This window comes from Podarcis erhardii, assembly GCF_964252035.2.
Source record: "Podarcis erhardii genome assembly, chromosome: 9".
NCBI classification, from domain to species: domain Eukaryota; kingdom Metazoa; phylum Chordata; class Lepidosauria; order Squamata; family Lacertidae; genus Podarcis; species Podarcis erhardii.
In genome coordinates, this window is record NC_138512.1 from 80495078 (window position 1) to 80510115 (window position 15038).

Genomic DNA, 15038 nt, shown 5'->3' on the forward strand with positions numbered 1-15038 from the left:
AGCGATCCCTCTTGCTGTTCTGGCTTCTGAGATTCAGAATATTTTTTTTCTTGTTTTCCTCCTCCAAAAACTAGGTGCGTCTTGTGGTCCGGTGCGTCTTATAGAGCGAAAAATACGGTGCTTAACTACAGAAGCAGTGCCTTTCAATGCTCCTTTTGCACCATTCTAATGTGTCACAGCTACAAAAGTACAGCTTCCACGTCACACTTTTTTAAACACCCAAATCTGGCAGAAAGCCATCTAATTCAGATTTTAATTCTATCCTGATTTGTTTTGAAGAGGTGATTTAATTATTGTTTGATTTTATATTAATGTTTATATTTGATGTTAGCTGCCCTGAGCCCGATCTCGGCCGGGGAGGGCAGGATAAAAATTAAAGTGTTTTTATTATCATCATCATCATGATGTTGGGCCATCCGTTCTAAATAAATGTAAAGAGGTAATAATTATTGAGGGGGAGGTTGAGCCCTGGTCCCCCCCCCCCCCCGCTTATCAGCCAGGATACAAATAAAAGTTTATTATTCTTATTATCTTATTATCCAGGATACAAATAAAAGTTGTTGATGATGATGTTATCATTATCATTATTATCGTTATCCCTAGCTAGCAGGACCAGTGGTCAGGGATGATGGGAGTTGTAGTCCCCAAACATCTGGAGGGCCGAGTTGGACCTTCCCTGTTCTAAATAAATGTAAAGAGGTAATAATTATGGGGGGGGGGGACATTGAGCCCCGGTCTCTTCCCCCTCCACTTCCTGGCCGGGATACAAATAAAAGTTTATTATTCTTCCAGTGGTCAGGGATGATGGGAGTTGTAGTCCCCAAACATCTGGAGGGCCGAGTTGGACCTTCCCTGTTCTAAATAAATGTAAAGAGGTAATAATTATGGGGGGGGGGACATTGAGCCCCGGTCTCTTCCCCCTCCACTTCCTGGCCGGGATACAAATAAAAGTTTATTATTCTTCCAGTGGTCAGGGATGATGGGAGTTGTAGTCCCCAAACATCTGGAGGGCCGAGTTGGACCTTCCCTGTTCTAAATAAATGTAAAGAGGTAATAATTATGGGGGGGGGGGACATTGAGCCCCGGTCTCTTCCCCCTCCACTTCCTGGCCGGGATACAAATAAAAGTTTATTATTCTTCCAGTGGTCAGGGATGATGGGAGTTGTAGTCCCCAAACATCTGGAGGGCCGAGTTGGACCTTCCCTGTTCTAAATAAATGTAAAGAGGTAATAATTATGGGGGGGGGTTTGAGCCCCGGTCTCTTCCCCCTCCACTTCCTGGCTGGGATACAAATAAAAGTTTATTATTCTTCCAGTGGTCAGGGATGATGGGAGTTGTAGTCCCCAAACATCTGGAGGGCCGAGTTGGACCTTCCCTGTTCTAAATAAATGTAAAGAGGTAATAATTATGGGGGGGGGGTTTGAGCCCCGGTCTCTTCCCCCTCCACTTCCTGGCTGGGATACAAATAAAAGTTTATTATTCTTCCAGTGGTCAGGGATGATGGGAGTTGTAGTCCCCAAACATCTGGAGGGCCGAGTTGGACCTCCCCTGTTCTAAAAAAAATGTAAAGAGGTAATAATTGGGGGGGGGGAAGAGATTGAGCCCTGGTCCCCCCCCCTGCTTCCCAGCCAGGATACAAATAAGTTTATAATTATAATTAATTATAATTATAAATAAATGTAAAGAGGTAATAATTAGGGGGGGGGAGATTGAGCCCTGGTCCCCCCCCCGCTTCCCAGCCAGGATACAAATAAGTTTATAATTATAATTAATTATAATTATAAATAAATGTAAAGAGGTAATAATTAGGGGGGGGGAGATTGAGCCCTGGTCCCCCCCCCCGCTTCCCAGCCAGGATACAAATAAGTTTATAATTATAATTAATTATAATTATAAATAAATGTAAAGAGGTAATAATTAGGGGGGGGAGATTGAGCCCTGGTCCCCCCCCCGCTTCCCAGCCAGGATACAAATAAGTTTATAATTATAATTAATTATAATTATAAATAAATGTAAAGAGGTAATAATTAGGGGGGGGAGATTGAGCCCTGGTCCCCCCCCCGCTTCCCAGCCAGGATACAAATAAGTTTATAATTATAATTAATTATAATTATAAATAAATGTAAAGAGGTAATAATTAGGGGGGGGAGATTGAGCCCTGGTCCCCCCCCCGCTTCCCAGCCAGGATACAAATAAGTTTATAATTATAAATAAATGTAAAGAGGTAATAATTGGGGGGGGGGAGAGATTGAGCCCCGGTCCCCCCTCCACTCCCCCCCCGACTCCTTGTTTGTTGCCTCCCCCCGGCGCCCCCCCCCCAGCCCTGCGAGTTCGGCCGGGGTCTCTCTCTCTCTCTCTCCCTCTCCCTTCCCCCCCCCGGTTTGGGCCCGTCTCTCCTCAGGCCCCCTTCTCCCCCCCCCCCCACTCACCGGCTCCCTCCTCTCTCCGCCGCGCCGGCCTCCGCCCTGCCAGCGAGGCCCCCGCCCGGGCTGCCCTCTCTCTCGCCGCCGCCGCCAACTCCCACAACTTCCCACGGCAGGCGCCGCGCGGGGCAGCCCCCGCCCAGAAGGCCCCCTGGGACCGCGCAGGCGCCTCGGGGGCGGCGAAGCCCGAGGGGGCGGGGCCGCGGCGCCTTCCGCCCGGCGAGGGGCGGGGCCTGGCTGCTCCTGGGCCGCGTGGGCGGGAGGAGGAGGAGGAGGAGGAAGAGGGACTCGATCCTTGGGGCTCCCTTTGGGAAGGAGGGCGGCTCCGGGAGACGGGCGGATCGGCGGCAGGAGGGATCCAGCGCCAGGGTAAGAATTCCCTTGATCCCTTATTACAGTATTCCCTTCTTATTAGTATTATTCCAAATAGGATTCCTCGTGAGAAAAGGGAAACGTGGACAGCTCTTCTCTCTTATTCCCGGTCCCGATCGGCGCCCCCTTCCCTTCCCCGCCCCGCCCGGGACAAGCCCACCAGGATCCCCCTTCTGCCCCAAAGCTTCCGCTTCTCCCCCCCCCCCCGTCATTGTGATTGATCAGTGTAAACTCTTTAGGATTTGCGGGTGTTTAATTTTACTGTTTACTATCGGATTCCAGTGGACTGCTTCATTTGATATGTGTTGGAAGCCACCCAGAGTGGCTGGGCTGGGTGACGTATAAAGACAGTGGTACCTCGGGTTACCGACGCCTCAGGTTACAGACGCTTCAGGTTACAGACTCCGCTAACCCAGAAATAGTACCTCGGGTTAAGAACTTTGCTTCAGGATGAGAACAGAAATCACACAGCAGCGGGAGGCCCCATTAGCTAAAGTGGTGCTTCAGGTTAAGAACAGTTTCAGGTTAAGAACGGACCTCCGGAACGAATTAAGGACTTAACCCGAGGTACCACTCTAAATAAAATGATGATGATGATCCTGGGCGGTGGGGGGTCTGCATGGCAGCTTTGCCCATCCTCAGCGCTCTGCACCCTCCTTCCCAGGCCAAACCAGAGATTCGGACTGCCACCTCGTTCCGGGTTTGGCCAATGATTCATAAAGGAGGAACTCCTTCATGAAATCCCCCATGCACTCACACAAACATGCGCGCGCAGCTGTTGGAAGGCGGCCCAGAGCTGGAGAGAAACGAAAGTGCCCCTGTGCAAAAGTTTAAAAGGTGCAAGGAGATAGGATAGTAAATGTATTAAGGATGGAATAACAAATAAAGTGAATGATGCAACAATAACAAAAATAATGGCAGGTACACGGGTGGAGGGAAGTACTGGGCTGTGGGGGAGGGAGGTGAAGGGATTAATTGAAATTGTTAAAGATGCGTAGAGGATCTTTAGGATGCGTATAGGATTTAAGAGATTTAAATTTTTAAAAGATTCTATAAGGAAAGCAGAAAGCAGCAAGAAACATCAAGTAAAGGTATCAGAGAGGAGATCAGTGTAAAGGAAAACATGAGACTTCTGGTTTGGTACATATGATTTTATTTTGGAGTTGTCTGTTGTAAAGAATGTATATTATGTGAATAAAATAATAAAGGATTTGGAAAAAGGAAAAAAGAAAGTGCCCCTGTGAATGAGAAGAGCCAAAGGGCAGGAGGGCGCGAGTGACATCACACCGGCATGACATCCCGGCGTGACCTCACACCCCGCCCGTGGGGCCTGACACCCTGCCAAGGGAGCAGCTCCACCCTGACTGGGAGCAAAGGGAGGGGAGGAACTGCCCGCCTGCCCGCCCCTCCCTTGCCAACGCCTCTCCTCCTCCTTCTTTTCTTCCAGGAGCTCCATGCCCAGGCGGAAAGAGGTGCAGGCGCTGCAGAGGCTCTGCCTGGAGAATGTGGCTGGGAACATGAGCTGCCTCTGGCTCAAGGATTACGCCGACAAATACCTGGACGAATACCACTTCCGCTACATCATGGGGCCCTTCAGTGAGCTGGGTGAGTGGGGGCAGAAGGGGGCAGCGCCCAGGAACCCCCAGCGGGCAGCAGCACCGGTTGAAGTCTTGCCTCCCATCTTGGCAGCCGGCCGGCAGTCTTAGGGTTGGAAGCCGCCCAGAGTGGCTGGGGAAACCCAGGCAGGTGGGCGGGCTATAAGTAATAAATTACAGTCATACCTCAGGTCAGGTTACAGATGCTTCAGGTTGCTGGAACGGGTTACTTCCGGGTTTCAGCAGTTGTGCGTGCACAGAAGTGATAAATTGCACTTTGTGCATGTGCAGAAGCCCCGAATCGCAACCCATGCGTGCGCAGATGTGCTGCTGCAGGTTGCGAACGCTGTGAGTTGCGAACGTGCATCCCGCATGGATCACGTCCGCAACCCGAGCGTCCACTGTATTGTTGTTGTTGTTGTGAGCACAGATTAACATCCTGGGTCTCTCCTCCCCCCTTCCCAGCTGGCTCTGTCGTCCAGGAGCTGCTCCAGCTGATGGGGCAGAGCGGGCGCCTGACCCGGCCAATGCTGCACCTGCTCCTGGTGCCGCACCTGACGCAGCTGAGCCTCAGCACCTGCCCAAAGCTGGTCACCAAGGCCATCGCGGACATCATCACTGTGCGCTGCAAGGTAAGGGGGGGCGCAGGGGGGCACTGTGCCGGGACGGAGATCCCTCCGACTTCCTTCCCCCTTCTTCTGCAGTTCCTTAACTTTATTTTTAATATTTTCTGCATATCTAAATTAACTTAATTTGCTCATTTATTCATCTACTTTACATATATACTCTTATCAAACTGCAGGTTTTTACAATAACCCTGCTAATCTCATCTGTTTACAATTTATCAGTAAATGCATTTCCATTCTTTTGTAAAATAAAGTTTCTTGATATATTATTCTTCTGGTAAGTTTTGCCATTTCTGTGTATCCCATAGGTTTTTGTATCCGTTCTTCCTTTGCTGGGACTTCTGCTTCTTTCCATTTTGGGGCGAGTAACGTTCTTGCTTCTGTGGTAGCATGCAGGAATAAGTTTCTATATCGTTTCGGTAGTTCTGTCCCTATAATTCCTGGGGTCCCTTTGCCCTCCGTCCTACTCTCATTCTCGCTCCTTTTCCCGAGGCAGAACCTGTCCTCCCTGGATCTCCGCGGCTGCAGCCGGATCCCTGCCGACTCTCTGGTTGACCTGGCGGAAATCCTGCCCGGCCTCACGAAGCTGAACCTCTCAGGGACGCAGTGCAACACATCCGTCCTCTCGGCTGTGGGCTCCTCCTGCCAGCGGCTGCGCGAACTGGACATCTCTGCCTGCGCCCGACTTTCTGGGGCCTCCCTCCTCTACCTGGCCTATGACCCCATCGCAGGCACCTTCTGCTGCCCGGCCTTGCAGGTGCTGGCAGCGTCGGACCTTGAACCCAGCGCCTCCAGCCAGGACCTCCTCTGGGCCCTGGTGTTCCTGCTGCTGGCACTGCCCAGCCTGAAGTCCCTGGCCAGCAGCCTCGTCCCGGACGCCGTGTGCTTGGTCCACCACCAGGAGTTTGGCGGGGCCCAGATCCCCCCGGAGTTTCCCTCCCTGGAGGAGCTGGCGCGGCGGCACAGGGCACTCTCCTTCACAGGCGAGGGGGGTGCCAAGCTCACGCTGCCCCTCCGGGAGATGCTGGAGGTGAGCGAGGACTCCTTGCCTGCCATCTGTGCTGCGTGCCCCCACGTGGCGAGGGCCACAGTGATCCTCGAAGACGGCCCTGGCAAGGGCCAAAGCACCCTGCTGTCCTGGCACGGCCTTGCCCACCTGACGCTGAGCTGCCAGGGGAGCAGGCACCTGGGGGAGCTGCTGCCCCTGGCCGCCGCCCAGGGCAGCCAGCTCCAGACCCTCTCGCTGGGGGGCTTCTCCCTCGAAGACCCTCTCTCCTTCCCCACCCTGCTGAGCCGCTGCCCAAACCTCCAGGAGCTCAGTGCCTCCTTCTGTGCCCCGCAGCTGCCCGGCTGGCACTGGGAACCACTTGCAAATGGAGATGGAGGCTTGGATGTCAGCCTCGTTCCCCTTGACAAATTCCCTCGACTCTGTGCCTTTCGGCTCATCTTGGCCGCGTCCGACGCTCCTCTGCCTTCTCCGCACTCCGCAGTGCTGAGCGCCACCCTCCTGTCTCTGCTTAGGAATTCCCCGTGCCTGGAAACCCTGGAGCTGATCCACGTGCCTTTCCCCTTGGACGGGCTGTTTCAGAAGGCACTGGAGACCCCTGGCACCCCCCTGGCAAACCTGCGCAAGGTCTCCCTGGCCCACAGCCAGGTGTCTGCCCAAACCGCCCACCTGCTGCTGTCTTCGGAGAATCAGCTCGGACTCCTGGACTTGCAAGGCTGCCCGGATGTTACCCGGGGAGACCATGACCAGCTGCTCAGGAGGGTCCGGCGTGAACGCCTGGACCTGCTCGTCCTGTGGAGGTGAAAGTCTCTGCCCCATTCAGCCTGCAATGGGGTGCCCCCTTGCGCTGAGGCTCAGAGCGCAAAGTGAGTGTTAAGTTTGCAGAATACAAGCGCCATCTTTGTGCCCAGCAAACACCAGCAGAGCCGGGGGGGTGGGGGACAAGGTCCCTTGCAAGGGGTCAGCTGAGATGAAGTGAGGGCCAGAGTGAGGCCTCAGTGCTTGCAGGAAACAACATTGCACTTGGCAAGAGGCTGTGGAGAGCAGGGCAGACAAAAATCCCAGAAGACTCATGGAATTCTAGGGTTGGAATTTACCCCCAAGTAGGCTTTACCCCCAAGGGACATGGGTGGCGCTATGGGTTAAACCACGGAGCCTAGGACTTGCCGATCAGAAGGTCGGCGGTTCAAATCCCTGTGACGGAATGAGCTCCCGTTTCTCGGTCCCTGATCCTGCCAACCTAGCAGTTTGAAAGCACGTCAAAGTACAAGTAGATAAATAGGTACTGCTCTGGCGGGAAGGTATACGGCGTTTCCGTGCGCTGCTCTGGTTCACCAGAAGCGGCTTAGTCCTGCTGGCCACATGACCTGGAAGCTCTACGCCGGCTCCCTCAGCCAATAAAGCGAGATGAGCGCCGCAACCCCAGAGTCAGCCACGACTGGACCTAACGGTCAAAGGGCACTTTGCCTTTACCTTAGGCTTGCCAAGATGTATAAGTGCTGGAAATGCAAAGAGGAAACGTTCTTTCATACGTGGTGGACTTGTTAAAGGGTAAAAGAGTATTGGGAAATGATCTGTAATGAATTGAAAAAAATGTTTAATTGTACTTTCCCCAAAAAAACCAGAGTCCTTCCTGTTGAGAATATTTCAGACTGACATTCCCAGGGCTCAAAAAAGGTTATTTATGTATGCCACTACTGCAGCCCGTGTTTTGTTAGTCCCAAAATGGAAAACGAGCGAAGTCCCAGCTGAAGAAGAATGGCAGCTGAAGTTGACAGAATATGCACAAATTGCAGACTTACCATAATAAGAGAACAAGAAGAATAAACGAAGATTGGGAAACATTTATTGAATATATGGGAAGTAATGACGCTGGCAGCATTAAGATAAATTCAACAGGGTAAACAAGTTTGACGGATGCAGTAGTGGAATACTGAATGGCGTAGTTTTTGTAAAATATGCAGGGATTTAGGATATGTAAAATGAACCATGGAAAGAGAAGAAGTCATTTATATCTTGGGGGTGTCAAATGAGTATTTTAAATTGTTAAACAGAAAATTTAATAGAAATTATATACGGAAGGGGCCCCTGAGGGGCATCTAGTCCAACCCCCTGAAATGCAGGAATCTCAGCTCAGGGATCCCCGACAGGCGGACACCCAAGCTCTGCTTAAAAGACTCCCATGAGAAAGATTCTGATGCACCATAACAAAAGGAAGAATCCTGCTGCAAAGCGTTTTACCTTCTCTGAGTAATTCTGAGCACAGACAGGGAGCCCACGGAAGTTCCACTTCTGGGGTCGGTCCCAAGTTAATACAGAATGGTCGCTGTGCAATAAGATCCTGCCCTGTGTGCCTTCACCCTTTCCCTTTTCCCTTCATGTTCATTTCTGGGGGGGGGGGGGCTCAGCCACCTTGGGCTCCCCAGCTCCTTCCTTTCCACCTGCACTTTCAGGGACGGAGAAGCAGTGCGGTGTAGTGGTTAGAGCGTCAAAGTGGGACCCCAGAGACCCGAGTTCCATTCACTACTCTGCCATGAAGCTTGCTGGGTGACCTTGGGCCAGTCACCAACCCTCAGCCTGACCTACCTCACAGGGTTGTGGTAAGGATAATATGGGGAGGGAAGAAGGGTGCAGGCCGCCTCGAGCTCTGCGGAGAGAAGACCGGATATAAAATGCAATAAATGTTAAAAAATAATCCTTTGTCCCACTATACCGGGGTAACAGCTGCAACTTAACACTGTGCCGTTAGAATGGGGGGCGAGACTTGAAGTGCTTTTAAACTGAAGGAGGTCTTTAAGCAGAGGCTTGACCACCATATGTCAGGAGTGCTCTGATGGTGTTTCCTGCTTGGCAGGGGGTTGGACTCGATGGCCCTTGGGGTCTCTTCCAACTCTAGGATTCTATGAGATTTAATACAGTTGTTTTGTCAATCCTCCTTTAAATATCGCTGCTGTTTTTATACTGGTTCTTCTGTTTTTGTACTGGTTTTTGTACTGGTTCCTCTTGAATTCTTACTGCGTGGTTTATCCCACGGTGCTTCTTTGATGGGCCCCCATGACCTACAACTTGCACTCTCTGCTGCGTCCGTATTTTGCATTGTATCTCAATAAACCGTTTAGTTTTGCTTCCGTTGCATCTATATTTCAGCTGCATTTTAGGGCGTGCAAATCCAAGCCCAGGTTACCCCCGCTTTATACTGGAGCTGCCTTGGCCGTTCTTTGCTGGACTTTGGAGCCAGGAATCTGATAACAGCAGGCAGCTGCCAATCCAGAGTTCAGGGCCGGGGATGGCGTGTGGTGCCAAAACCCCCAGGAGGGAATGATTCTGTTTTGGAAGAGGCAGTTGCTGTCAAAGGATGTGTGAATGCTCCTTGAGGAACAGGACCACAAACATGCCAGTGTGTTTGCCATTAATCCCTATACCATGCTAATAACAGAATTATAGCAGCGTTGTGTAGTGGTTAGAGCACCAGGCGACCAGGATTTGAATACCGGCTCGGCCTTGAAGCGCATTGGGTTGCCAGTCATCAATGCTGGCTTTTTGCAGTATGGTAGCGCTGCAGAGAGCTTGCTGGGGAGACCATGCATTAAAAAGGGACTCAAAAATAACTTAAACAAGGTTTTAATAAGAAAAACAAAAACTCCATTTACACTAAATACATCAACAAACCAGACCCAACCACTAACCCATCCCCCAGGGGAATGGGAGAGCTAGGTGCTGCTCCTTATATACTACACCCAAATGCTGACACAGCTTCATCAATACAACTCAGCAGCACCTGCTATGTTTCACAGCTGTAAAGCTGGGCAGTGGTGTAGCGTGGGGGTGCAGGGGGGGCCGGCCGCACCGGGCACAACATCTGGGGCGGGGGGCGCGCTCGCCGCCTCCGGAGTCGCCGAAGAGCCTCGGGCACAGGCTGTAGCAGAGCCCCATGTCTTGCGGAACCGACGAGCTGTGCGCGCGTCCGGGCTGAAGGCGTCTGGCAGGCAGCGGCTCTCAGCGCTCGCCGCGGTCCCCGCGCGTCAAGGCCACGGAGGGTGCGCCAGGCAGCCCCTCCTCACAGCCCCGCCACAGCCGCTGCTGCTGCAGCTGCTGGGCCATGTTGCATTTTCCTCGCCTCTCTGCCCTCCTCCTCCTCCGGGCAAGCGGCGTCGTTTGGGCGGCAGCGCCAGTGGCAACTCGCCTCAGATCACCTGACACAGACCCACCGCTGCCGCCGTGGCTACCTTACCATAAATACCCCAGGCAGCAGCAAGAAGAAGCTGGCAGCGGCGGCAGGTTAGGGGTTAGGGGCGCAAATTACTTGCCTTGCCCCAGGTTAGGGGGCGCAAATTACTTGCCTTGCCCCGGGTGCTGACAACCCACGCTACGCCGCTGAAGCTGGGTCTCGTTATTTTGCTCTGGCCCCTTAAAGACATACACATCGGGTGGAACAATGATGAACCTTTACATTTAAAGAAACCATTCGACAATCCACCCAACCTCACAGGGTGTTGCGTTCTGAGGCCAAAGGAAGGAATGGACCCTGATTAAAATAAGACACGAGGCTTTGACCTGCAAGGCTCTCGGAGAAAGTGCTTGCACCACACCCCTCATCAGGCCATTTTATGCGCAAAAGAATCCTTTACACAGTGCTCATAAGAACCAATCAGATTTCCTTGGAGCATTCAAACAGACCTCAAGTGGGGACAAAGTTAAACTATAAACACTAGTTAGGCATACATACTCTGGAGTAAATGAATGAAAAACTATAAAGGAGCGAATACAGCAACCCCAAAGGTGATAAACAATAAACATGATAAGGAGGATGGCCAGGAGGACAGTGACCATTATCAACATAATGTGAAACCTGTTTCCTGGCCCTAAAATTAACATCCTAAGATTACCTCTTAGAAAAGCTACATCAAAGAAACTGCCCATAGTCTTTAGATGACCCAGGACGCCTGCCTGTCAGTCAAAGTGTGTACGTGACTTGTGAAGAAGAGGGGAATGGGCAGTAGAGGCAAAAGGGCATGAATGTAGACTCTTATGGGATTTAATCAGAAATTATCATCAATATATCAAACCCAGTCATCACAATGCGTTCATCGTGGACACGATGGCTTGATGTATATTTTATAATTCCTCATGGTAATCCCATCTGATCCCTATACAGGGTTGTTGTGCGAGGTCAAATGGGGTGGGGGGAACCATGTGAGCCGCTTTGAGCTCCTTGGTGGGAAAAGTGAGAGATAAATGTAATATATAACAAAAACAAACAGCTCATATGATAACTGAGCATTCCTGTTAATAATAATAATAAATTTATTTAAATCCTGCCCTCCCCAGCCTGAGCCGGGCTCAGGGCGGCCAACACCAGTAAAATTACAGTAAAAACGTAATGGGGGGGGGGACCCAATTTAAAATACAGGTTAAAATGCAGAGGAACAACCTTTTCAGTTGGAAGTGAGCATCTATATGAAAAATTGTAAATACAGGGGATACATCAATGGCCCCAAATGCCTTGGAAGTCCCCTGTGGGGGGTGTTTGGGAGGAGGAATGGCAAGTGGGGGCCCTGAAATGCTGGTAAAAGGGACTTTTTTTCTTCATTTATGGTGGAAACATAAAGCAAAGTGGTGCTGGCCCAGGGCAACTTCAAGTCCGAAATCCCTTTTGACTCCCTTCTGTGCCTACTGAATAATAATTATTATTATTATTTATTATTAACACCCCTCCCACCTGGCTGGGTTTCCCCAGCCACTCTGGATGGCTCCCAAAAGAATTAAAAGCACAATAAACATACATAAGACCATAAGGTCCATCTCAGGCACAATGCATCCTTTGCAACGGCTGGGATTCTGTACATGAAGTTATGGAAAAGTAACCGGAAGCCTAATTAAATTTATGAGAAAATTATAGAAACAGCCAACTATTACTTTACTAAGTTATGTTAAAGGAAAAAGAACATTTTAGAGAAGCTATTGAATCATGGTAATTCCGTATGTAAAGGGAGAACAAAGAATTTCAGGGCGAGGTGCAGAATGCGTCTATTTACACAATGACTATTTATTTGTCAGGAAAGGCTGGCGTGAAAAATGGCGGCTCCTTTGTTACAGATTTACAGTACGGTATGTACCGGTAATCCCTCCTAAGAAATGCTCAGTCTCTGTTAAAGGTGAGATTAAGTGCATTATCATTTGTTTGTACAGTGGTACCTCAGGTTACATACACTCCAAGTTACAGACGCTTCAGGTTACAGACTCCGCTAACCCAGAAATAGTGCTTCAGGTTAAGAACTTTGCTTCAGGATAAGAACAGAAATCGTGGTCTGGCGGTGCTGCGGCAGCAGGAGGCCCCATTAGCTAAAGTGGTGCTTCAGGTTAAGAACAGTTTCAGGTTAAGAACGAACCTCCGGAACAAATTAAGTACTTAACTCGAGGTACCACTGTAATATGCTTATAGAATCAGAGAATTGTCCCGAGGCTCATAAGAGTCGAAGCCTCAGCATGACATATCTAAAGAATCTGTTTTAAGGGGAAACTTCAGGGGCAGCCACTGTGAAGTTGCCACAGAGATCCGCAAACGGATGATGAAAGCACAGGTATTATTATTATTATTATTATTATTATTATTATTATTATTATTTCATTTCTATATTGCTTTATATCTTTAAGACAGTGAGAGCTGTTCGGCAGTGGAATTTGCTGCCAAGGAGTGTGGTGGAGTCTCCTTCTTTGGAGGTCTTTAAGCAGAGGCTTGACAACCATATGTCAGGAGTGCTCTGATGGTGTTTCCTGCTTGGCAGGGGGTTGGACTCGATGGCCCTTGTGGTCTCTTCCAACTCTAGGATTCTAGGATTCTATGATTCTATGATTTAAGGAAAAAACCCACAAAGCAGAGAGAACACAATATCAAATAAAACAGTCCAGAAAAAACAGAAGAAAGTCAGCTATAAAGTATGCAATCAAAGCAATATATAATTGGCAGCAAACTAAATCTTATCTCAAATATTTGAAAATAAAACATTACAAAGGAGGTCAATGACCGAATGCAGGTTATTGCAGCAAAGTTATCTTAAAGATTTCAAAAGAAAACTTTACTAAAGGAAGTCAAATATAAAATGCACTGTTATAAGAAAAAACTGCTGCTTTTCCCTTACGGGGTACCCAAGAGCCCGTATAGAGTCCTTAAGTGGGTTCCCTATTGGTAGGAGAAAATAACAGAGGCCAACCAGAGAATATTGAGAAGCAAAGCAGCTAGTAAGCCTGATCTTTATTGATCGGTTGCAACAGGGTCCTCACTCCCCACACGCAGGAGGCAGGAGGGACCCAGAATAAGGTTACCAGACGTCCCCGTTTCCCGGGGACTGTCCCTGGATTTACAAATCAGTCCCCATACAAAATCAATTGAAGTTGAAAAGTGTCCCTGGATTCATTGAAAAAAAATCTGGTAACCTTAACCAACGCAAGCCCTTATATAGACTTTTGAAATTGCCTCCCCTGTAGCTCAAGACCACCCCCAAAAACAACATTACAGAAGGAGGCAGTCTACTACACCAGAAAACCTGTCTGCCAGGATACCTGATAATGGTCACTGATTGCTCTACCTGGGCAGCCTAGCTGTTCTTTTGTGATGGTAGATACCTAGTTATGACTCCAGGTCACAGGCTCACCCTATTCATACAAAAATACACCCTTAAGACAGGATTTGTGAGCAATTTGCCTCCCTTACTGCAGAGGAATATTTGAGGTCACTGAAAGAGTCAAGATGGCTTCAGGATTTCTCTCCTGTACAACTTCAGACACGTGGTTTATATACTTATGTATGTGTTTACCTTGTACACTTATGAACATATATATATATATATATATATATATATATATATATATATATGACATGACCTTGGAATTCCTATAACAGCATGTTTAGAACAGCACAGTTGGCTAGAGAATATTAAGAGTACAATAAGCATTGACAATATCCACTGCTGCCAATCCTGCCAGTGATGGCTCATCGCAGGCGGCAGAAGTAGAAGATTTGCATCTGCTCTAAGAGGCAGCCAAGATGGTCTCTGCCTCTTCAGCACTCAGGACTTTGTTTGGAGAAAATAAGTTGATATATTCCTCTGTTCTGCGCCCCATTTCTCCCTTCGACAAAGGGGGTGTGGAGTCATGAACTGCACTGCAATGCTAATAAACACCATTTATTAAACTCTGACTGGTGTCTGAAAATGGACTGGCCGTCCCGCCAAACTGAATGGGGTACCAAATGCCAGTGTCACCATCGTTTGGGGTTCCTTTTGCAGTCAGCCGAGTCACCCAGAAAGTCTTCCAGAATCTCCTTTCGCAGTTCAGCTCACCCACGTGGAAAGAAACCTCACACACTCCAGCTCTGCTTAAAGGGTTTATTGAAGAATTACCAATATCGCAGCTGATAAAAGGACTAGTTGAAGGAAAAGAAAGTGAAACTCTACAGGGAATCGTCCGTTCCTCCTCTCTGCTCTTCAGCCCCCTGAAGTAACAGCCGGACCCATTCTCTCCTTCAGAGCCCGTCTAATAAAGAAGTCTGTCGCTAAAGAAACCTTGTTGCTAGGGAAAGAAACTGGGAGGAAAGGGGTTGCCAAGGGCAAAACGATGCATGGATCCTTTCAAGTCTCTCTTTAGACCACACTAACCCCAAAGGAATTTCTGGTCTTTGAACTGTTACCGGAAAAATCTGAGGGCTCCCTTGGACAAAAAGGAAAGACACCAACCAGAGTAAATTGGAGCAAATCAGCAGCCTGTAGGCTTGGCCTTTATTGAACTGTTGCAACAGGGTGCTCCCCTCACTTGCAGGTGAGAAAAAAGACACAGAAAAATGGTGTGCAAGACCTTATAAAAACTTTTGAAATTCCCCTCCTCTAGGTCTAGCCCACCCCCAGAAACATCATGCATACATTACAGAGAGGAGGGGTTGAGGGAGGAGTTGCAGTGGTCACCTGAGTGTCTTGTCACCTGGCTGGTTCCCTTCTCTCCCCCTCCCCATGAGTCACTTCCA

The 15038-nt window shown here is 49.4% G+C and overlaps 2 protein-coding genes and 1 long non-coding RNA gene across 3 annotated transcripts in view; 2 read left to right on the forward strand and 1 right to left on the reverse strand.

Moving 5' to 3' along the window:
• The window catches only part of DCTN1 (dynactin subunit 1), a 66901-nt gene extending 64375 nt beyond the window's left edge, over nt 1-2526 (reverse strand). Inside the window, exon 1 of the mRNA XM_081876666.1 lies at nt 2430-2526. The gene's annotated coding sequence lies outside the window, so the exon portion shown is untranslated. The remainder of the gene's footprint in view (nt 1-2429) is intronic.
• Nucleotides 2527-2748: 222 nt separating this feature from the next.
• On the forward strand, nt 2749-7405 carry LOC309350184 (uncharacterized protein). The gene is made up of 4 exons (XM_081876956.1): nt 2749-2792; nt 4243-4400; nt 4856-5022; nt 5513-7405. Exons 2-4 carry the CDS (start codon nt 4250-4252, stop codon nt 6824-6826), a joined length of 1632 nt encoding a protein of 543 aa, XP_081733082.1. The 5' UTR covers nt 2749-2792; nt 4243-4249; the 3' UTR covers nt 6827-7405.
• A 115-nt stretch (nt 7406-7520) lies between these two features.
• Nucleotides 7521-9151, forward strand: LOC309350469. Its single transcript, XR_014160409.1, has 2 exons — nt 7521-8811; nt 8930-9151. It is a non-coding gene; the product is annotated as an uncharacterized lncRNA (long non-coding RNA).
• Nucleotides 9152-15038: the final 5887 nt, after the last annotated feature.

Bases quoted from the DNA above. Each gene is read 5' to 3' on its own strand.
- LOC309350184 (XM_081876956.1), top strand. From the start codon at position 4,250: ATGCCCAGGCGGAAAGAGGTGCAGGCGCTGCAGAGGCTCTGCCTGGAG. The intron at 4,401-4,855 runs GTGAGTGGGGGC...CCCCCTTCCCAG, and splicing joins GGGGCCCTTCAGTGAGCTGG to CTGGCTCTGTCGTCCAGGAG. The intron at 5,023-5,512 runs GTAAGGGGGGGC...TTCCCGAGGCAG, and splicing joins TCATCACTGTGCGCTGCAAG to AACCTGTCCTCCCTGGATCT.